Source organism: Ammospiza caudacuta, chromosome 6, assembly GCF_027887145.1.
Source record: "Ammospiza caudacuta isolate bAmmCau1 chromosome 6, bAmmCau1.pri, whole genome shotgun sequence".
In the NCBI taxonomy this organism is placed as follows: domain Eukaryota; kingdom Metazoa; phylum Chordata; class Aves; order Passeriformes; family Passerellidae; genus Ammospiza; species Ammospiza caudacuta.
In genome coordinates, this window is record NC_080598.1 from 29,772,196 (window position 1) to 29,795,513 (window position 23,318).

At 39.5% G+C, this 23,318-nt stretch overlaps 1 protein-coding gene across 1 annotated transcript; it reads right to left on the reverse strand.

Annotated features, from left to right (window-relative positions):
• Nucleotides 1-269: 269 nt before the first annotated feature.
• PLA2G4F (phospholipase A2 group IVF) lies at nt 270-23,272 on the reverse strand. Its single transcript, XM_058807208.1, has 20 exons — nt 23,162-23,272; nt 18,761-18,833; nt 17,329-17,465; nt 15,946-16,074; nt 14,497-14,537; nt 13,861-13,903; nt 13,438-13,504; nt 12,979-13,148; nt 11,235-11,348; nt 10,831-10,868; nt 9,778-9,913; nt 8,916-9,052; nt 7,620-7,842; nt 6,962-7,076; nt 5,682-5,819; nt 5,093-5,200; nt 4,003-4,197; nt 3,504-3,670; nt 2,275-2,461; nt 270-1,624 (listed from the first exon to the last, which is right to left on the reverse strand). Exons 1-20 carry the CDS (start codon nt 23,270-23,272, stop codon nt 1,395-1,397), a joined length of 2,559 nt encoding a protein of 852 aa, XP_058663191.1. The 3' UTR covers nt 270-1,394.
• Between the last annotated feature and the right edge of the window lie 46 nt (nt 23,273-23,318).

Consider the following 23,318-nt stretch of genomic DNA (forward strand, 5'->3'; position numbering starts at 1 on the left):
TTGATTAGATGGTCTGTAGTAAACAGTAAATACAAGGTTTTCTGTCTTGGCTCAGCTGCTGATTTTCACCCACAAGCTATCAACCTAGTTGTCTCTGACAAGTGTAGTTAAGAAAAACTGAAGAGCATGTGAGCAAACTAATATTTATTAAAAGAGAAACACATGACAAAATGTATTAAGAACCAAACTCATCCATAAGCCCTTAGATAATTTCATAAGACAAACCTCCTGTCCTCAGTTTTAAATCCAGAATCCATACAGTCAGCTCAATGTAAAAGCCATAAAACTAACAGTGCTCATTTGCCACTGTTCTGCATTACATATTTTCCAACTGCATAATTCAGAACTTTTCTCTGGGCTTTATGCAAAGTGAGGTGAATCCCATCCCACAGCACAGCAGCATTTCACATTATTTTATTAATTCACATTCATAAGGTGTGCCTACCTTGACTATTGATATTTCTAAAATATGTAGACACTAAAAATTCCTTCAACAAAGACCTGGGTAAATTACAAGCTGAAGAGTAGGGAAAAATATCTATTTCAAACCCTTCAAAGGAGCCTTCCTTCCTCTTACACAGAAAGAGAAAGCTGAGACTTATGGCGTTTTCATCATAGTTTCATCATCTCATGATGATCAAACTATAGGAAGCAGTAACAAAATCCCACAATGTGTTTTTATTGTTAAATATAAAAAAAAACATTTATTTCCTTGTTTACCAAACAATTCTTTTACCAAAATAAGATACTCTGCATAGAATTTCTGAGAGACTAAAAGCCATTAAAATCCTTGAGAAGGATAGGAAGGAAATTGAAACCGTGAATGGCAAAATGGGAAGCAGGTAATGACTGTTCAGTCTTGAAAGCACATGGGCATCAGCCATAGCAAGGTGAAAGAAAAAGGAGCCATTTCCTCTCTCAGGGTGTCATTTTCATCTGTGGAGCTCTTCTTCCGATGATGTAACTTGTAAAAGTTCATTAAGGGAGATTCACAAGCAAGAGATAAAAGTACAGAAGGAAACTGTTCCCTCAAACACCAACACACCTTTGACAAAAAAGAGGTGCATCACTCAGCAGAGGCTGGAAGATTATTCTCCAGAAGATCAAATGGTTTGTGTAGACCTCTCAAATAATCTGGAATCAGCCACTGTGATTGGAGATACTGAGCTGAGTAATTGCTCACTCTCATCCACACAAGGAAGCAACATCCACGTTGTACTGCACATTCCTTGAGTTTTCATCAGAGCACATAACCTGGAATGAGTTTTCAGTGTCAGGTGTACTACTCCCTCCCCAGGAAGAGAGTTTCTAGCCGTTCACTGTCACTATATTATCTTGAACCTCACAGCTTTTGTACACTGCAGCCTCTCTGTATCCTCAGCCTTGGAAACTGCTCATGTATTTGACTTATTGGTGACTTTCTTCAACTTCCTCCTTTGCAGAGCCAAGTTTAGGGTTTTGAGGAGAGTGTCCTTGTTGTTCAGAACATTGTAGCGATTCACTTCCACTAACCTGCTGAAATCATACGGCTCAAAGGTGAAGTTTAGTGTCCGGTAAGGGGAATCGTTTGACTCAATGATAAAGTCACCAAAGGATTTCTCCTCTTCTGACTCACGTTCAACTCCTGCAGCAAGAAAGAAAGAAAAAATAAAACCATTAAAAAACCCTCTGCTGTGGTAGAATCATTTTGGTGGAATTCAGCTAGGAGGAGATCAGAGATAATGCTGTTGAAATTTAACTTTTTCCCCAAAGCTCCTCCTCAGAGATATCAGCTCCTTCCAAAATATTTGTAAGCTGAAGGGGCAAAGTATTCTCTTTCTATTTCCACTTGGCTCCAAAATACAGTGCTAAAACACATTTTCATTGTGATAAATTTTAAGGTTATCTTTTATTATTATGCTCAAAATAAGGAATATAAAGCTCAATTTTCCCCGGAAGTGCTGCTCTACACTAAAGTGAAAGACAAACCTCAAGTTCAACTGGCCCTAGGAGTACCATGCCCCTTAAATTTAAATACCAGTCTTAAAAGATGAACAGCAAAGTAGTTTACTACAAACACTTTTGTGGAGGAAGGGGTGTTGTGAGCCTCTTCCCTCATCCTGCCCTTCAAAAAACTAGTGGAAACTGATTCTGCCTTAAATGTACATAACAATTTTAAAAATTACAGAGTAGTATTAAGAAGAATCAAAAGAGAAACATTGACCTCACTGAATTTTCCCCATCAGCACACCCAAAGAATTGTTAGAAGAGTGCTTTAAGAGGCAGCTAGTTTACCTGGAGCTTTGTATTTCTGGAAGGTGTCATTCACAAGTGGGAAATGGAGTACAATTGGAGCCCTTGGATTATCATCATCCACAAACATGTAACACTCTTTTGGCTTCTTTTCATCTTCCTCTGTAAATTTGATTTTTGGAAAAGGAATTTCCTGCTCCTCACAATATTTCTGAGTCAGCTCTAGAACCTGTTATCATAGGAAAAAAGATAATTGCAAGACAACATCAGCAACACTTCTAAAATCATCTAACTGCAATCCTCAAAAGGAAAGAGGTTTTCATTTAAAAAAAAAGTGACAGGAACTCAGCTTCAAATCAGCAGAAACAATTTCTCCAGCTGGTAATATAGAAGAATGAAGAGCAGAACTGCAACAAATATCAACAGATTGCAGCTGAAACTTTTTATGCTTTCCTACTCTAAATCTATTCACATTGACTTTTCTGCAGTTAATAATAAACACTTGTATGTACAGAAAATAACTTGTTTGTATGAAGAAAATCACCAATAGCCACTCCTTCTTTAGAAGCACATATCTAAGTGACAATAATCTTATGGGCCAAACAAATAGTCTTATTTTACTTAATCTGTTTAGGCTTCTGAAAATTTTTTAATCTTCTTACAGTTGTCAACTTTCTATTTTCTCATTACCTTCACAGGAAAAAACATAGCAAAATAACCTTTGAAATGTCTTTCCATAGGAAGACAGGCCAAGAGAGGTGGGGCTGTTCAGCCTGGAGAAGAGAAGGCACCGGGGAGACCTTGCAACACCTTCCTGTACTACAGGAGGCTCACGGGAAGGAACTGGAGAGTGACTTTTCACAAGGGCATGTAGCGACAGCACAAGGGGGAAACAGCCCTAATCTGAAGGAGGGTAAGTTTAGATTAGATATTTGGAAGAAACCCTTCACTGTGAAGGTGGTGGGACACTGGCACAGGTTGCCCAGAGAAGCTGTGGACTCCCCACCCCTGGAAGTGTTCAAGGCCAGGGTGGATAGGAGTTTAAGCAAACTTGTCTAGTGAAAGGTGCCCCTGCCCATGACAGCAGGGTTGAAATGAGATGATCCTTCATGTCCCTTCCAACCCAAACCATTCTGTGATTCCATGAAAGACATAAGGATTTGTTTTCATTTGTTGATTTGTATTTGTATTCAGCTTCAAGTGATCTGCTGCCACTGAGTATGATTCTGTGCTTTTATGTCCATGTAATAATGCTCAGCTACATCTCTCACCTCAAATGGAGCTTCCCAGGAAAAATTGAATGACAGGATAACATCCACATCCCTCTCTGGCTGAAGTACCAAAGGAAAGGGAGAGTTAATGGAAAAGCCACCATCCACTAAATACAAGTTCTCTTCCATGGGCGTCAGCTGGTTGGGAAATGAATCCAGGTGACTATCTGCAAGACACTCCAAGCAACACAAGTAACTATATAGATTCATTACACATGTATTGGCAGAAGAACAAGACAAAGCTCATATTAGTGTTATAAGAAGAAAAATGACATTCCAACATGCACTTTCATCTGAGACAGACCTATAAAACCTGATGATCAGCTTGCCTTATATGACAGAACAATACAGTGGATCAAAATTTTTGCTATGGTGTAAGAAGGGACATATGCCCTGGCTTCAGCAGAACAAAGTCAAGCTCACTAATGTTCTGTGACATTGGGATATTTTATAGTGTGTTAATATTTTTTGATAGTCAGAAACACATAAACTCCTTTACCTCTCCAAGTCACAAATTTCTTGATGTTTACATAATCTTTATGAAGATACAATCCCTTCATGAAGTTGAAGGTTTCCCCACATGTGACCCGGGACATGAAGAAATCCTGAAATATTTGTAACAAGGGGCCCCCAGGTATAACCAAGCGAGTCTTCAGCCGTGCTGGGTCTCGGAAATGGAATCTTTGGCAGTCATCTGCAGAAGTCACAGAAGGATGCAGAACATGCACAAAATGCCAGCTCCAACATTTCAATTAGGCCTTTTTGTACAATATTTAACCAGCTGTTCTAAGGCTGAAGTTGTCCCCTAATAAGGGTATTGTAATGAAATTTAAATGAGATGCATATTGTATAGGTGGGTGATTTACTAGCCCTGTTTAATGGGAAAAGCGTTACTCATAAAACATTGCCTATATTAATTTCAAACCCACACAAAGAAACCTTTGTTACCAAGTGACAACCGCTTCTGTTACATAAGACATCAGTCAACCACACACAGTAGCATTTACAACTACACAAAGCAAAAAGGGTTGGGGTGTTCTAGGGGAACCAGGGCTGGCAAGGCAGAGAAAAAAAAATCTCTTCATCCACTAGTTACTATAAGGCCATAACTATGCACATGAACAAGTCCCAGCCTCTAAAACACTTCACTGTAATGGATAAATGGAGATCAATGAATAAGCACACAACCAGCTTATCCAATACCACAAAAAGCATACCATGGGGGAAACTGAAAGCCTCTTTTTTTTCCATTTCCAGCTTAGCAAACCAGCTTCTATTCTTCCCTTCTCAGGATTATGATGCCTGCACTTTAACACATGTTTAAGACAGCTCCCAGAACTAGCCCAAATTTTAGTCAAAGTCAGATACCAATTCTTTTTAAAAGAAGAGGAAGTGTACTGAAGAAACATTTTCTCTTCACTATAAGAGTGATCAAAGGGAATAACACACATAAAAGAGATCTGTCCCAATCCACTCTTTGTGCTAATCTTGAAAACTACAAACAGCACATTTTTGCATCATATTATTTGTGATCACTACAAAATCAGCCATCTTTTGAAAAACCCAACTATTTTTATGTATGTTCTTACCTACAACTTTGATAACATCTTTGAAAGAATCTAGAAAGCTCAGTCCTCTACCAACCACCTTCAGGCAGATATCATCCAAGCTTGCAGCAAAGGCACTGCCCCACATTCCTGCAGGAAAAATGCAGAAGAATTTAACACTCAAAAGGTTTCTCACAGAACCAAAAGACCTATAATTCACCTGACATTTTTCATGGGAGAGGGCTGTCACTTGATTCCTGAGTATTCTAACAGTTCTACTTAAAACCTCGGTGTTAATCAGGTGACAAATCATGATGTTATAATATAATGCAGAAAATTTTCCCAGAGAAAAGAATGGAAAAGACATTAAGAGAACAGGAAGATTGACAGTAGACAGGCAATTTTTGACAGGCAGCTATAATAGAGTCATCTTGCAGACTCAGGACATCAGAATGCAACACAGTGAAACAACTATGAACCTATAGCTCTGGAGAAAGACTGACATGTTTCACTTCTTCAAAGTCTTTTGGAAGGGAAAACAGGCATGGACTTCAGTTCATAAGTCCCCAAAGCAGCAAAGTTCCTTTCCATCTCCTTATATGATAATTTAATCATTATCATAAGTTCACACCTTGTAGAAAACAAATCCTGGGCTCTGGATGTTTCTGGACAAGCCGTCCCATGAAGAACTCACTGTCAAAATTCTCTGTTCGAACAAAAGCTCCATATTTGCGAAATCCAACTTCATAGGGAGTGAACTCACACCATTCTAAGAACAAGCCAACAGGATATTTACTCATCTCAGAGGAAACATGAGTGAAAATATTTATCTGATATCTGCTCACACAGGGGAGACAGAAGGGACTCTCCCCCCACTTTTCACAATCACTAGTGATTTCTCTGCCCTTCTACTCTAGTTTCTATGTACATATTAACAAAAACTCTTGTGAAGTCTTTCATTCCATCTTGACTTTGTTACTATGGAAACAACCTGCATATTTTACTTTTTATTTAAACCATTTTGATGGCTCCCTTTTCCATCCAAATTGAAGTCACATTATTTTTTTCAGCTTTTCCCTGCACTACAAATCGTCTCCCAGGAACTACTACAGTACTGGCTTGAAAACCCAATTTATCCACTGCATCAGACTTCACTGTTTGCTTAGCCAAGTGCCTCCTCATGCTTGAAAGATTCCCACAAAGAGCTGTCTAACTCCTGGGCCTGCATAGATCAATCTGACAAAACATGGCATGCATCTGGAAGCATTATCCAAATCCTTCTTGAGCTCTGGCAGGTTGGATCAAATTGAATTCACTGCCATACACACAACTCCTCAGAATAAAACAAACAAGTTCCCCAGTGGTACACAGGTGGACACAAGCATTGGTGTTCCTGTCTCACTCATCTCTCCCCACTTGTTGCATCATATTTAAAGTTTCATTGAAAGACTACTTTTCATATTTTTACTGTAAGAACTCAGACCACTAAAACATACAATTTTGATGATGTATATTACAAGGTGGCCAATCCATCATTTCACATGAATCCTACACATATTTTTTATCTAAGACTATAAAAAAAAGTGGTTTCCTTATCACCAAGGCCTCTAATTCAGACAGAGGCACATGTATTACAGGAATATTCTCAGCTCCTGAAAATTTCAGGCAGTTTCTAGCAAAACGTGTGGAGTGGCCAACAGTTCTCAATCTCATTTCTCCATTTTAGCCACGAAGTAGACATTTGCTATGAGGATGATAATACTTTGCCAATCGGTTTCCTACTGCCTCTTGTACTACCACCTGCTGCTTGAGCTGTATTTCCTGTTATCAGCTGCTCACTACCCAAGCAACTGGATAGATGAAATAAAGTTATGGACTTCAGCAAGCAAAAATAAATTTCCATGTTCATACCTGCAAAGTCACCACTGCTCATATTGGGTCTCACATTGACAGCTGCATAGATAGGATAAGGGTTCTGGGCCCATTTCACTGCTTCTTGCTGATCAGATAGCTTTGATGGATCTTCCTGGTCACAAGCAAGGAAGGAGGAGCCCACCTAAGTCAGGTAAATTCTGTACCCATTGTTTGATAATTGGTAGCTGTTGCTTAGCATTTCTGATTAACAACACTACTAAGTCAAAGTCCTTTTTCTCCTCCACTGTCCAGGTATATGTTTAGATTTGTCCAAAATATTTCTGCAGATGTGTATTTAGAATATTTAATGTTAGTAATAAACTAGCTATCCCTCTGATTTTCAATCTCAGTTACACAGAAAATATTGCACAATAACTCCATTTTGCAAAATGAACATCATTCTGCCAGGCTTAACGTGCCCAGTACAGAAGCTGTTATTTTAATAACAGTCATTCCAAATAAAAACTGCATTTTTCTGTAACATTGATCCATATGAATTAGAAATTCTTTACTAAGGAAGATACTATATTTATTCCACAGCATTGCCTATACAAAGATGAAGAGTAATTGGTTTCTAGACTCTAAATACATGGGTCAGCAGAGTTCCCACTTGAAAGACAAACAACAGTGCACATCCAAACATGAATTCTTTTACCTCTTGTTGTAGGAAATATTCCACAATAAGGCCCCACAAATCTGTAAAGGAAACCTTCCGTCCCATGATCTCCATTGCATTCAGCTCCTGGAAATAGTACTTCAGTCGTTCTGGGGAAAATGCACCTGCTTTGCTGCTGGACACAGTGTCCTGAGCTCTTCTGATTGCATCTTGAAGGTCTTTCTGTGACCAGTCAGGGTCTCGATACAGTGTTGATAAACACCTAAAAATGCTTTTATTAATGTCATCAGCAATAAAGACCTTCCTGTAAACAATAATTTTAGCTAGTTATAATTAGTGCTGCAGCACTTGAAAAGTCTAGCTAAAAGAGTGAAGAATATATAAATAAAAGATCTCTGAACTCTAAATTGTGCTGAAAACCCTGACACCTATAGGACATCTTTGTTCTGATTGCTAACCTGCCTTCCAAAGGCGTTCCAAGCATGCTACGCTAGCACCCATGAACCAGCCCACAAACATATGTTAACTCCAGAACAAAACAACCACGATGTGCTGGCTGATGGCAAGGGTGCAGTGTGCAGCAATAGAGGCCGTGGCCTTTACCAGAAGACAGGTCTGACTGAAAGAGAAGCTAGTTTGGACCATGGACTATCTGTGCAAACAAGATGCCTACATTTGTTTGGAAGTGTCTCTGAATCAGAAGGGGCAGGAGAACTAGGTACAGAGGAGTTAAAATTAACACAAAAAGCTTGGAAGGAAGGATTACATTGTCAGGTTGCACAACTCCTCTATGAGATAATTTCACAAAAACAAGGGATGACTTCACCACAAACTCCAAGAACTGAGTGACTGAAACATTCTAGGCACATCTAATATTTCAGCACATTGCTCCAGTCCACCAAAGGGCAGGACAGTGCTACGCCTCTCTTCAGCCTCCATGCCATTTTGGAAGGTGATGACGTGGTGGCCTGCACGGACGTGTTTCCAGTGACTTGCACCACCTCAGTTATCTTCTCGGCAAGAGCAGGGAAATGAGGAAGGTTTTTAAGTCAGTGCTCTGAGTTACTTCACAGCAGTCTTATTCATATAAAACATTCTAATATTTAACTGTCACACTTGCACAAGCAGCAGATTCATAATTTTAGCCAGCAGCTGTATGGGTTGGACATGATACTGGATGTCTTAGACTGTTCAGGATCCCCAGCAGAACTCACAGGAGAAAACTGGTAAAATCCTTGATTTGCTGTCTGCCAACAAATGTAATTTTGGCCTTATTTTGCATCAATGCTACCATTTCACCTCTAAGCTTCTGAATCAAAACTGCATGTAGCTTACCAGGTGGAGCCAGAAATCCCACAGAGGTACATTGCAGCATCCAGAAGGCCCAGCTGCTGCAGCCCAGCAAGGCTGCCATAGAAGGACGTCAGTGCTCTCATCCCACCTCCAGAGCCCAGCACTGCCACAACTGGAACCTGCAAACAGCACACTCAGGAGTCAAAACCACAGGCTTTTGATGGCCATAAATTACAGAACTAACCCCATTTCAGTCTCATTTGAACAAAAATAGAACATAAAAAATAGAGATAAAAATTCTAATAGAGATATAAACTCTAACAAAAATATATATAAACCTTCATTTATATCTACATTACAAGTAATTTTGGGTTTGATTTCAAGCTGAACTTCTTTCTCTATTTTGTAATTGAAATATTTTGCTTACTATAAAGCACAGCACAGTCATCTTAGGAACAGTCACTTACCAAAATTGTTATGTATATTATCACACATTTACTTTCTTACAATACACATGTAAGAGGCAATTAGTCTTGTAACAGCAACCAAATACCACTAAGCAAGGCATGAGTATATGTAGATGTAAGTTTCCTCAAATAAACAATTAAAATCAATTCCTGTAGGGTCATTTTCATTTTAAACATCCTGAAACAAAATTTCTCATCACAATTCCAAGCCCAAAGCAAAGTACATACATGCTGAAACTTCAACATCTGTGCTCCAAAATACACATACCTCCTCAAAATTTAAGAAATATAAAAACATTTAGACTTCAGAACTGAAATGTACTGTCTCACACCATAGTGAATGCAAACCATGTTTCAAACAAGGATTCCTACATTGCCTAATTATCAACCAAGCCTAAAGAATTTCACCAATCTCACTACAGGACTGTGCTCAATACCTCATCTTTTGGAGGGGATTCTTTTAAACAAAGAGTCTTCCTCAGTGCCTCAGAAACTACTTTCTTCCTTTTGTCCAAAAATTCTCTCTCCTCTTTACAGAGATCAAAACCCAGACGTATATCAAGATCCCAAGTGCTGAAACAGAGGGAAAAAAACCTTGAAATTTTGGAGGATTTGTAATCAGTATGGAAATGCAATTTTTGCGAACACAGAATCTAGTGCAGGTCTGAACTGGATCAGATGAAATTTTAGTGTATACATCAGCTATTTTGTACAACAACCTTTTGGAATTAAAAATTAAATTCTCCATATTGTATTTCTCATTTAATGTTTAAATTCGAAGCTCCTGTCAAACAGTACGCAGATTAGGCTTCAGGAATTTCACAAAGAAAGAAAAGATTCTTGTAAGTGAAGAAGATTGTAAGAGGAGCAACTGACATCACTGCATCAATGTGAACATGAAATGAGGGAAAGAGAGATTTTAAAACAGAAGATTCTGAACTTAAGAGGCAGGAGGAGGCAGCTGAATACCAATGAACTTGTTATGAAGCTGTAAAACAGGAGTAGGATCTTCAACTGATGACTGGATACCAAATGACCCTATCAACTTACAAGCCAAATTCTTGGTTTTCTGGGGGTTTTTTCCCTTTTTACTCCTTTCTTGCAGCCTTCGTCTATTTTATAGTTCAAGCTCTTCACACACTTATGTCCTTTCCTATCTCTCATTACATCACTTCATATTCTGGTATACCTGTGCATGACAAAACTACTTAATATTTACATCAATAGCTATTGTACATTTAAGCATTAGAAACACAAAATTTGTACATGTGTCAGCAGGATTGACACCTGTCCAATAGATAATACTGCAAAGTAAAGAGTCACAGCCTTCCAAAAATTATCAAAAAAACCTATCAAATATATTTTTGTTTAATCTATCCCAAGAGATCAATGGAGTGAACAGAGCTCCCCAGAACAGCAAGGAAAGTCACTCAGTTCCTTTACATGAGAATAAAGGCCTTTCCTGATTTTCAAGTGGGGTTCCCACTCACCTCTCTTCAGTTTTCAAACTCATATCCAAACTTTTTCCCTGTCAAAAGAGAGAACACATCTTGAAGTTGACCGTAATTACACAGGTGGAACTACAAAACAGAAGTTAGGAATTATTTCTTCTCCAAGTGTCTTGCCTTTTTCTTCCTCCTGATACTTTTCTTCCACACCCTGAAAAGACTTTTTTCTTCAGAAAGTGATGAACTTTATACTTCATTTTGCAAGACCCGACCATGAAAACACATTAGGAAGAATTGCACTGAGTAATCTCATTCCTGCATTCTAAGACATCCAAGAAAACTCCTGAGATTCAATCACATGTTGCCTAACTTTCCAAACACCTGGAGGCAATGGAGGAAAAGGTTATCTCATGCATGTTAAAGCAAGAGCAAAATATTGACATTACCTCTCCTAGAGAAATTATTCTATCAACTTTTTCTCCAATAGGAAGGGAATTAACTGGTACAGTCCCCAGTCCCAGAACTGTCGTGTGCTTTTCAATATCAGGGTTCACACCATCCTAATAAAAGCAAAATCTTATGTGAGATAGAAAAAAGTTTAAAAAGTTATGACTTTCATACATTGAAACAGCAAACAATTCTTAATATCATTATAGCTAAATATTTACCAAATTTCCAAGGCTTTTAAAGGGCATTCTGCTTTCTCTTTTTTTTTTCTTTCAGTCAAATAGGTTCTTTTTTTGTGGTTGTTTGGTTTAGTTTTGGGGATGTTTTGTTTAATGTTATTGGGGTTTTTTTAATATACCTGTCTGCCATAATTAAAAAAAATTCAAGTACAAAATTTCCCCCACAAATAGTTTTGTGCTGGCATGTGTCACAAAACCCACAAACTTGCATTTCCATTTTCCATGCAAGATTTGGAAAAGATACCGAAAAAGGCAGCAGCATTACACATACATCAAAAATACCACAAAATAAAAAATAAGAAATAAGGCAGTTTGTAATTTTAAAAGCAGAGCAAATTAAAGCTTGCCAGGAAATATTTGGGTTTTCTGCCATGTAGCAAATGGCAAGATCTCATAATGCAGAGCTGTGTGCAGATTGCTAAATGCAAAGAGGCATATAAAAAACCCCTCATATCAGAGGGTCCCAAAAGCCTACAGAGCCTCCACGTGGGCTGGAGCCACACACCAACCACAGGGCTCAGTACCCAGGAGGAGACCACACCTTAGAGAAACACTAGGCTGTCACCCTTCTCACACCAAGAGCTGAAGTCAGGCCAGGAACCACCCACAGACTTCACAGGTGTCCTCTGATCAGTAACTACTGTCCTGAGACCAATGTCCCTCTAAATTCACTGTCCTCTTCCTAACAGGGGCAAATAACATGCATTTAGGTACAGGGCAAGCAACACTACAATGTTCCTGGCACTCTCCCACATCTGATGAGAGAGAAGAGGGCAGACTGAAGACTTTTGTGGTCCATGCCACTTGTTGAAGGAGTATGTTCTCCTAGCTAACAGAACTGGTTGGCAGAGGTTTACCACCTGGGGTAATCTCCACTGTTGACCTCTACAGTGTTTTTTCTTGCCTGGCTCTGAGTTTTTGACCACTCAAGCCCAGGTGTCTCTGTTCAGCTCATGTTTGCTGCCTAACAGACCCCCAGGCAAAGCTGCTCTTCCATATCCTTCTTTGTGTCCTCTTCTCCACAGCTGCCTCTACAGTAGTTAAGATCATCATTTGCAATCACGCTACCCAATTGCTCGTTGGGATAAAAAGCATCATGGAATAAAGAGTTTCTTTGCTCTCATTTTTGGAGAATGAATATTCAGACACTACCTGGAGAAAGTGCAAAGTAAAAGACAAAGCTAAATAAACCTCAGCAAGTGGCATCTGATCTACAAATTCCTAATAGAAAAGAGTCCCTATCTCAACAGGTGAAAGTAAAGATGTCTACATGTAGCAAGCACGTGCAGAGTAACATTTTCCTAATCCTTGAGTTTGAACAGATGTTAAATCTTTGGGGAGCATAGACTCTTAAGGTAATTTCAGCTCCTTACACAACATCAAAGATCCAATGCACAGTCTGATATTTTTAAAACAAACCAAAAAAAGCACCAGTGTGTAAAAAATAACAATCGAGAAAAACTTATCTCTCTGTAAGCTTTAAGGAATCAGCATGGATGCTTACCTGTAGGACAGATATGGTTTGCTGCAGCTCCACTTGCAATTCTGAACACATTTCTTTATCCACATGAAAGACAAATGAGGTTCCACCATCCTTCTCATTGTCTGGTGTCCAAGGAATAGACAACTGCTTTTGATACGCCCCTGGGACAGACACCTTGACCTCACAGCCTCCTGCATTAGAAAAAGAAGTTTAGACCACAGGGGCCATTTGTTGAAAATCAAGTACTTATTAAGTGCAGCTGAGGCTGTAAGTACACAGGAAAAGACTATTGTGGTACCCAGTAGAAAATAACCCATCTTACTAATTACTGAAAATAAAAGCAAAATTCACTTTAAAAGCCAAATTTGTAGTCAGTAAATTAAAATGCACTGTATAGACAGAGATTCAAGTCTCCCCTCTCTCTCAAGGAACAAACATGTTGAATAGTAGTCCTGACTTAAACCCTCCAGACAGCCCTACCTTGCTGTTTTTCTTTTGCATTTTCCTCTTTGTTGACAGTGCCTTGAAGACACAAGCAAGGATGAACCTGTGAAAAAAAGAAACCAGCTCTGGTCACACAATTTTTAGCTCACTTCTTTGTTTGAAATTTAATTCACCTACTATATTAGTTGTAGGTTTACAGCTGCAAACTGCCAAAAAAAAACCATGAGGCATTGTTTCGTCATTTCAAATAAAGCAGCTTTCTGTAAGTTGGCATCAAGTTTAAAAATTGAGGAAGATTTTTAAATCAACAAATGAAAAAGAGAGAGGCAGGTCTTGGAGAGAATAGGAGCTATTTGGAAGTAGGACTGTAATACTCAAAAATGCTTCTCCTCTTTCTGCTAAAAACTTATCTTCAGGAATAAATCACAACATAGATAATTCTGGCTTCCATGTACTCACCACAAGGACTCCGTTGGTCAACACTGCTGTAGGGGCATCTGAGCTGTGAAAGCAAGAGGTTTATTGCAAATGACAGCTGGTTTTAATTTTGCCTCATCCTACTTTACAAACCAATTGGCTGAATAAACAGTGGGATGAAAAGGTCCTCAGTGTGGGAGATCCAGGGAAACAGCAAGTATATTTCCCTTCACAAAATAATGGGGGATTGGAAAAATTGAAAAAAAATTGTCTGCAAATATAAACATGTGCTATAGGATCTCCACATCCCATCCCAGTTATTCTGATAACCTAGAGAAAAGCTGAACTTAGATAGACTACTAGAGAGATAAAGTATATATTTGTGTATTTTGCAAGGTTAACTGAAAACTTTCCAGTCCCAAATAACTAATCCAGAAAGTGTTCACTTACATCCCATGAAGTCCAGCAAAATCTTATTTCTTTTTTACCCCGAAAAATTTTGGTGACTGGAGTAATTAAGGATAATTTTGGTCAGCCATTAGTGAATCAACTCAATTCCCACAGAGAACTATAAAGTACTATCCTTTCTTGTGAGCAAGACTATCCCCACACAGAAAAAAACCCCTAACAACATATCTGCAGAGCACAAGTGCAATCAGCTCTTCAAGTAAGACTCACCATTTCTCCAAGAAAAACTCTACATCCAGCTCTTCCTTAGCCTTTGAAAATAAAAGTTGGATATTGGTGACCCTTGATCCTGAATATATAATTAAGAATATTTTTCCAAGAGATTAAGCTTTACTCATAATTCAGTAACCACTGAATTATGGCCTGGACCAGCCTTGAAATCAACATACTCACCATCCTCCCAATAATCTCAAAATCCCCCCATCCACGAGCCATTGAAGCTGCCACTAAATATTTCCTGACCCAAGCAGCTGCTTCTGCCCTTGTCTTGTTCTCTAGCATAGTAACATATTTTAACTTCCTGTTAAAATAACTGAGTTTGTTCCTTTTATAAAAGCTCTAGCTAAATTTTGAAATGGCTAAATGTAGCCTTTAGCCTTTAAATTCTCCTCTTCTGCTGGACATGCCCTATATGACCAGACATATCTACATTTGAAGACAGACGTGCACAGAAGCGAGAGGTGTCTCTCAGATCCATTACTCTGCTAATGAGAGAAAAAAGCCTCCTCTGGCTCAAGAACCACTACATCATCTCTGCAAACAGCTTCTACATGGGGCTTTGGGCTTCTTCCTATCTCTTATTTCAGCAGCTTGCACTCTTAGCTCCTTGCTGTCTTTGTCCTCTACAGACTTGGTTCTAGCCAAAGTCTTTTCTCCTCCCATAGCATATAGCAAATATCTGATACCACACCTAACAGTTTTTCAAGTAACAAACTAGAAGCTGTTTTGGGTAATTTTCTTTGCTAAAGTTGAAATTTCCAGTCTCTTAATTACAGACCAAGATGACTTAAGCATTCAGGAAATGGATAGAGCTACTGGGAGCAATGGAATTATTAAGCCTCTTTCCATGATCATAAATGATTTGGAGTGCCTGTGGCACTGCCCAACACCTCCCTGTGAACTGCACACTAGTTAGTCTGCTTCTGACCACACCAACAGCACTGAAGCCAAATTTCTCAAGAAAACACATCATTAGCTCACCTTTAATCCAGAACTATTGTAGCAATGTGTTTGTGGCATTACAAAATAGATCAGTCTGTTGATGGGGTTTTTACCCACGTAAAACAGGCTGTCTTGTGAGTCCATGAACAGGTGAATAGGGCTTGAGAGCAGCTGATCACCAATACCATCTACATGAAGCAGAGGTTAAATGTACTCAACATAATCCAGGGAAAAAAAGCATCTCTTATGCTTTTGACTTATCAGATATAGAGGTAACCTTTGCAGCAATAAACTTGTTTTTTTCAAACAGATGATGACAAACTAAATAAGACAGTCCCTACAAAGATCACTGACTGCAAATGCCTTTCACTTTAAAATCAGTTTATCTTCCTCTAAGTCTCATGAAAAACTGTTACAACATTCTGGCTTCTCCCACCCAGATGAATAAGGGACAGGCACTGTCAGGTCTGTGCAGGAGGAGCTGAGCCAGGGCCTCACCTCAGGGTCCAGGCTGAAGGTTTGCAGCAGGGGTTCCCCCGGCCTCATGCCCCCCACGTCAAAGACAACAGAGGTGAGCTCATCACTGACAAGGACATCTTTATCATAGAGGGTCAGCTCCAGAATGTTCTAAAAGCAGAAAGAAAAAACAGCCTAAGATGAAGGGGCAGAAACACTGACAGACCTGGGTAGCTGTATACAATGGACACTTTGTGCATTAATCAATCCCCTTCCCCAATCCTAAGGAAAATTCAGTATTTTCAGCAGGGCTTACAGCATAAAAAATTAAGCAAAAAGTTAAGCAGAAAACTCTCCTAATGGACACCTTTTGGCTAAAGCATTTTCTCAGCTTCCCACCCAGAGGGAGGCCCCAGGTGAACTCATGTGGCAGTACTCTCCACCAGCTCCAGGCACAGATTTGCCCAAGGTAGCAACAGAAATTTCCACTCTTTCGTGATGATTTAGTCCAGAATGTTATAGGGATCAATCCTTTCCTGCTCAGCACTGTGTCAGAGATGGTAAATTCAAGAGAAACTGAAATAGATACAGTGAGGACATGTGGCACCCAAAAGTTCTCAAGGAGACAAGACTGAATGTGGAGTGTTGCTGGCAATCTCCAGCAGTAACCAGGCTGAGGTCTCATGAGCCTGGAGGGAAAGAAAAAGATCCCACACCCTAAAGTTTAGCTATCAATTTTCTTACCAGCCTAGTCAATTACCATTCCACATTGGTCACCAACCATTGCGGAAAAGTGAGGGGGATAGTTTCTTGCAATAGACACCTTATTCCAAAGCCAGGGATGTTATTCAAAGCAATAGTGACCCACTAAAACTGATTTTTTAAAGTACAGTTTCCTTCCCTCTGCCATTAGTGTCTGCTTTGTGAGTGAATGCTGACAATCTGAAGACTTTGTTAAATATTGTATTAGGTTCTACACAGGTATTAGATGCACAGTCTCTACCCAAGAGTTTGAATTTGGTTTTCCCAATCATCGGAACTGATGGCAAAACTTGACTGAATGAACTACATGGCAGTGAGTAGAAATTTAGTTCCTGTGAAAGAAGAAGCAAACATCAAATAGAAACTTGCTTAATCAAGGAATTTCCTTGAATTCCACCAGGTAGTGCCATAACTTCCCTTTCCTGAGATGTATCACAAGGATGTTTATGGAAAATTCTAGCAGCAATTTACTTAGAACAGTTAACCACAGTAGTTTGTATCACTGGACATGCATGGCACAGCTTTTTGTACCACTGAAGACAACTGTCACCTTACAAGCAACACTAGTTTTGAGGGTAATAAAGAACCTTTGATTTTGAATGAAGTATCAAAATCAAGCAGAAAAATACAAGCAGTCCAACCCACGCCACACAGTGTCCTTACCTTGACAGCGCTGTGGATGCGATACTGGAAAGTCTCATTCCATTCTGGGTTCTCAGAGTTGTCAACAACCTGAGTCCGGGAGACACTGGGAGATGCAGTGGGCAGCTTTAGCTCCACATAGCAGTCTGCCTTGGACACTGCAGAGCAGAGTGAGAAACAGGCACCAGAAAAACTTTATTCAAACACACTCTTTCCCGTGAGCTCTTCATTTGCTAGATCTCATTGCATCATAGAAAAGTGCAAATTTAGGGCTGGACTTCTAAAGCAAAAGCCTTTAATGAAGTAAATGCCTTTAAACAGGAGCAAATTGAATATTACATACCTTTTTTCTGGTTCATCAAAATGATAAAGCCTTAATAAAAAAAACTAGTATTTAAAATGAGGAAGATCAAATTTAAAAAAAGATTACTGCTGATACCTCCTCTCCTATCCCTGGGCATCACTGAAAGAGCTTAAACCTACCAAAGTCCTGGGAGACAACATCTACTACTGCTGTACCTTTGTTTAGTCAGGCAAGGAACTGGGCTGTTTCCATTCCCTGAAAACAAATTATTGTCTCAGAGCCCTTCTTTCTTCCATTTAGGACCCCTTCAACAATGCAAGTATAGGGACCATTCTTCACTCCAGCTGAATAGACAGGCCATAGAAAAGAACTCTTCACAACATTATTCTAGCCCTCAGCCTCTCAGGAGGCTTTTCTGTTCCCTGAACAGCTATTTTGCATTCCAGGTAGTTCAATGCTGGATGTCAGATATAAACTTAAGGTGGACTATCTTACTTTATCTAATGTGAAGTAATTTAATATAAATGAGTTTTAAAGATCCAAAGGCCCCAAATGGCCTTGAGATCTTTACACAGGTGTGTAAATAGGAGGGAATATATACCATGCTATCAAAACCAGAAACAGATAAAAAGCAGTTTATCTTGGAATCAGCCAACCCCCTGCTTCTTTTAAAGTCTGCAATGACAAATGGCAGGTACATGAAATAAAGTACTACTACAACTGAGTAAATAAACCTTTGGATGCTAGAATTAAAGACTTGTGCTTCCAGTTTCAGGCAGACTGTTCAGCAGGAGCAAGGGTGAAACTTGCCATACCCAGAAGGCTGAATCCAGAGAAAGGAATACAGAATGAGCCACAGTAGAACAGGAAAAGGAGTAGGGAAGCAAAACCTTACCAGGACTTATGTGATCTTGTTCTGCAAAGTAAGAACAGCTGCAGCTGCTTAATCTGCAGACTGGCCTCACAAAAAGCTGTTGAAATTCAGATAATATACTTAATATTATATATATAATGCTTTGCATGAGAAGCTTTTTTTGAGACATAAAGGCAGTGAAGTATGTTAAGAAGTTCCCTTAACAATGCTCTCTGTGCTAGAGGTATGCACCAAGGAACCAACATGTTTTCATAATGCCTTGGGTAAATACTTACACACATCTGTACCCTTGATGTTTCTGGCTCGGAGGACTTTTACTGTCAGGTTGTAGTAAGGATGCTTTTCCCACTGAAAAGAGAGAAACAAGCTCAGCTTTTAGCTCAATTGCCATGCCTGCTCTGTAACCACACAAGTATTAGACCAGAGAAATGGATCAGAAGTAGCCAGCCCAAAATGAGCTATTAATGAATCAGTTTGGGAACATACACAGCACTTGCAGTGTCCTGGAGGACAACTAAAGGTGCCCAGAAGGAAACTCAATTCCCTTTTGGCAATGTCTTAGGGTAACTCCTCACAGACTTCAGCAAGTAAGCCCCTTATTTAGGGATTCCTCCATTTATAGATCAGTTTTTAATTGCTTTGTTAGTACATTCTTGCTGTGTGAGAAACAGGTGCTAAAGCTGCTCAAACACATCCATGACAGCTCGTTCCAGAAAAGTGGCCAAGGGCACATGAATGCTTGAGGAAAAGCAGACATGGCAAGAATCTTAAGAGCAGGGTCTAAAGTCATAAAAGGCACATGCTGTTTACAATGAGAAAAAAACCCAAAATGCTTGCCAAAACATTTAATGGCAGTTTGAGTTAGAAAAGACAAAACTTAAATTCATTTTCATTCTGGACTGTTATCAGCATTCTAAACATGCACGTCACCTTACCAGCACAGACAAAATGTAATCCTCACTCTTGAAAGCTTCTGAGAGACTATTTTTGGAAAGTAATATTAGTACTTAAATGCCAGGGTATGGAAGTGGGGAAAAGAAAGTGTGACTGGATCCTAAAATATCATGAAGGAGAAGTGGGGGGAGGGCAGGGGACAAGAGAAAACAGCTTGAGGTGATTTAGTACAGAGACTACCTAGACAGAAGTAATTGTGTAAGGCTCAGAAACAGAATGGGATATTGCCTCATTTTCATCAGTTATGACACAATCCTGGCCAGCTAAGAACTTCTACTATTCTTAAATCCCATTTTCAAAATGGTCATTACTTCACGTTCACAATTTTCAACAAGGTTGGCTTGAGACCAGAGTTTAATTTTAGATATGCTAAGTATTCACTTACAAATAAATTCAACAAGATCTTCACTTACAACAAAATACTGCAGACTGACAAATAAGACACTGGAAGAGGCTGCCAAGAGAACCTGTGACTGGCCATTCCTGTCCTGGAAGTGTTCAAGGCCAGGCAGGAGCTTTGAGAAACCTGGTCTAGTGGAAGGTGTCCCTGCCCATGACAGGGGGGTTGCAACAAGACTTTAAGGTCCCTTCCAACCCAAACCATTCTTTGATTTTATGATTCTTGAAATATTATATCAAAATGTAGGGCCTACATATCACTGAGTGGGATCTCACAGAAACCAGTGAATCCTGAACTGTTAAAATCTTCTTGAATGTTCCTTATCTGATAGATTATACTATTTTTGTTAAGCAGTCACATTCTTGGGGAGTCTTCCTTATTTTTGATCTTTTGGAGATACTTGCCAGCTTTTGCAAAACAGGGTTTGAACACAATAAATCCAAAGCATACAGAGTATACCGAACATTTTTGTGTTAAGCAAGCACCATCCATCCTGACCAACAAGCAAAGAGCAAAAACTACAAGTCACCTAAGATTTCTTGCATGCAGGTACTAAAATAAATTTGTGGAAATAAACTTCAGTTATACTGTTACTAATCTTAAAGAGACTTACTTGCAGAAATCATTTGTTGAAGATATTCATTCCTTTATTTGTTTCTGTAAACAAGACACGCCTTCACAGTGAATTTCACCATGACTTCCACACTTCAGATGCTAGTTTCTTTCATCTTTAAACCTCTCCTAATCACCTTTCTTTTATTCAATTCCTGACATTAGTTTCTCAGGCAAAGGCTGACCACCTTTCTACTTCATCAAGTTGGGGAATAGATTACAGATAGAAATTCAAGATCGTGTCTTGTTATTCTCACCAACTTCCTAATGATCCTGCAACTCTTCTGTTTGTTGAGACACAAAGCTACATAATCATACCCCCATGGCTGTGAAAGCAATCTTCATTCACATAAATCAGACACTACCAGAGCAAGTGCAGAGTACCATGAAGATAGCCTAGCCTTCTTTTATTGCACACCATCTGTCAAAAATGTACTTACATGCTCAAAAGAATGTCCTTTCCAAAGGTCTCTAACACTTTCAATTTCCAGTCAGCCATTACACAGCTAAGGATACATTTTCCACATCCAGTTTATAATTTAAGGACATACAACTCAACAGAAATGTCACTGTGCTCCCAAGCCTATGTCATCATATATGCCATAACCTCCTCATACGCCTTTTTTACTTATCTTCTAGCAAAGGCACAGCAAGGTCATAGCATGCTGCCAGGTGAGTTTGCAGAGTAATAAAGCATGGGAGTATCAGATATGCCTTATCTGAATGATCAAGGAAAAGGCTGGCAAGAAATCCATATGGGAAATGGACAACAAATACTGATGATATGGCACCATACCAATGTATGTGACTGGCAGAAGCAGCTAACTTCTGCTTTGCATAATGATTTTTCAGAATCACTGCTTATCCAGAGCTCAGGAGTACACCTGAAGCAAAAAACAAACAAACAAACAAACACAAAAAAAAACCCAAACAAAAAACAAACCAAAAAACCACCACCTTTAAATCCTAAAATAAGGGTACAAGGCTGAATTTTCACATACTTAACTTCGCAAAACTGTCTGTACCTTTCATCTAAACTGAAGATGCTGATGCAGTTGGAAGTGACTGTAGAACAAGTAATCCCATCTATAGGACCCAGCAATCTTTACTTTCATGTAGTCCAGGATACCTGCCTTTAAACAGCGGGCAGTAAGTGCTGGGATCCACCCCCACAGGTCTCAGTGAAGGCAGAGGACTCAGCATAACCCTGCCAGAATCATTACAAAAATGCTGTCATAGCAAATTGAAACACAACTTCTAACACATATTTTGTGTTCTAAGATATACTTTGTGTTCATTGGGAAAATTAGGCAGCTCAAATAAATGTTCAGTTTATCAATGGAGCAGTTTCTCCCCATCTTGCTCCTCCTCCCAAAGAAACACTGCTGCACATCATTCCCTTCCTTGTGGCCAAAGCGTCACAAGTCTGCTTTTAAACCCCAAAGCAAATCCCTGCCTTTCCTGGGCACCCCTTGCACTGTCCCTCCTCCCTCAAGAGACTCACAGAGCCAGCCCTAAGAGCCATGCTCTCCTGGCAGGCAGGATTTATGGTCAGCCAGGACATGAGCAGCGCCAGCAGCTCAGTAACGCAACAGCAGTGGCAAACACCAGGTTCACTGTCAGTTTATTGTTGTTTTTAGAAATGAATCTAAGGCTAAACTCTGGAAAATTAAAGCAGTCTGATCACGTTAAATTTACCTACAATAGTCTGATCACGTTAAATTTACCTACAAAGCCAAAAGGGTCATCTGCTGCCCCACCCCTTGCTCAATTGCTATCAATTAGTCAATACTAAAATCTCTCCCTACAGCCTTAAAATTTTGTTAAGTAATGTTAATTTTTTTTTTTTTTAAATAGCAAGTGCCTGAGGGAAAAGATATTCAGTGGTTTACAGGTTAATTGAGGTTTACATGAGCCTCTTCTAACATGATCTCCCAAGTACTAAACAACAATATCAAAAAGTCAACAAGTTTATTTCTTTCATACAGCAAGCAGAAGTGCAGAAAGCTGTACAAGCAGCAAGTTGTCTTGTGACAATTAATGGTCATCTCAATTTTAATTGTATACTGAGGGGCTGGTGTGATAGGATACGACAAGGGTGATCAGCTTATAGATCAAATCTCCAGTCAAAAGCTCCTTCATAAACATTTAGCTTAATTCAAAATTGCAGTTATTAGCTAGACCATCTTATACAATGAAATTATTTCACTCCACTTAAAGGACAAACACCTCAAAACCACTTTATCTGTTGTGGTTGCACTGCATTATGAGCAGGAGCTGAAGCCATCATTAGTCTTTGTCTACCTGAGACCATTAATCCCTGCAAGGTAAGATAGAAAGCAGAACAGAAGGCAACTGTAGTCAAGGTTATTTTGCAAGAAAATACATAAGCATGATTTCGTCTCCACTGATGAAAAGTGCAGTATTCTGGACTCCCCCCAAAAAAGTACTTGACATCAGCTCAATTCTGCTCCCCAAAACCTAAGGAAACACAGATCTGCTCTGGATTTCCTCAGGCAGACCCTGAATTTAATAAAAACCTGAAACCTCCATTAACATGATCATTAAGAGAAAAGTGTGGGTAGCAATAAATTTTTCGTTCCTGCAGAAGTGCAGGGCAGGTTTTCCATACATGCAGCAACAGGAAGTCCCTCCTGAGCACATCAGCCAAGGAATGCCATCTCAGAGCCAGCACCACGCTTTCTCTTACCCGCCACTGATAGAAGCCAGTGTCCCTCCTCTCCTTCCTTTGGAAAAGCACTGCTGCCAGAAAAGGCAGCACTCTGGGTGGAAATGGGCCCCGAAGCACCTCATGGAACATGGGGAAAATGTCCTGCTGTCTCTGCAGAAAATCTGACAGGGAAACC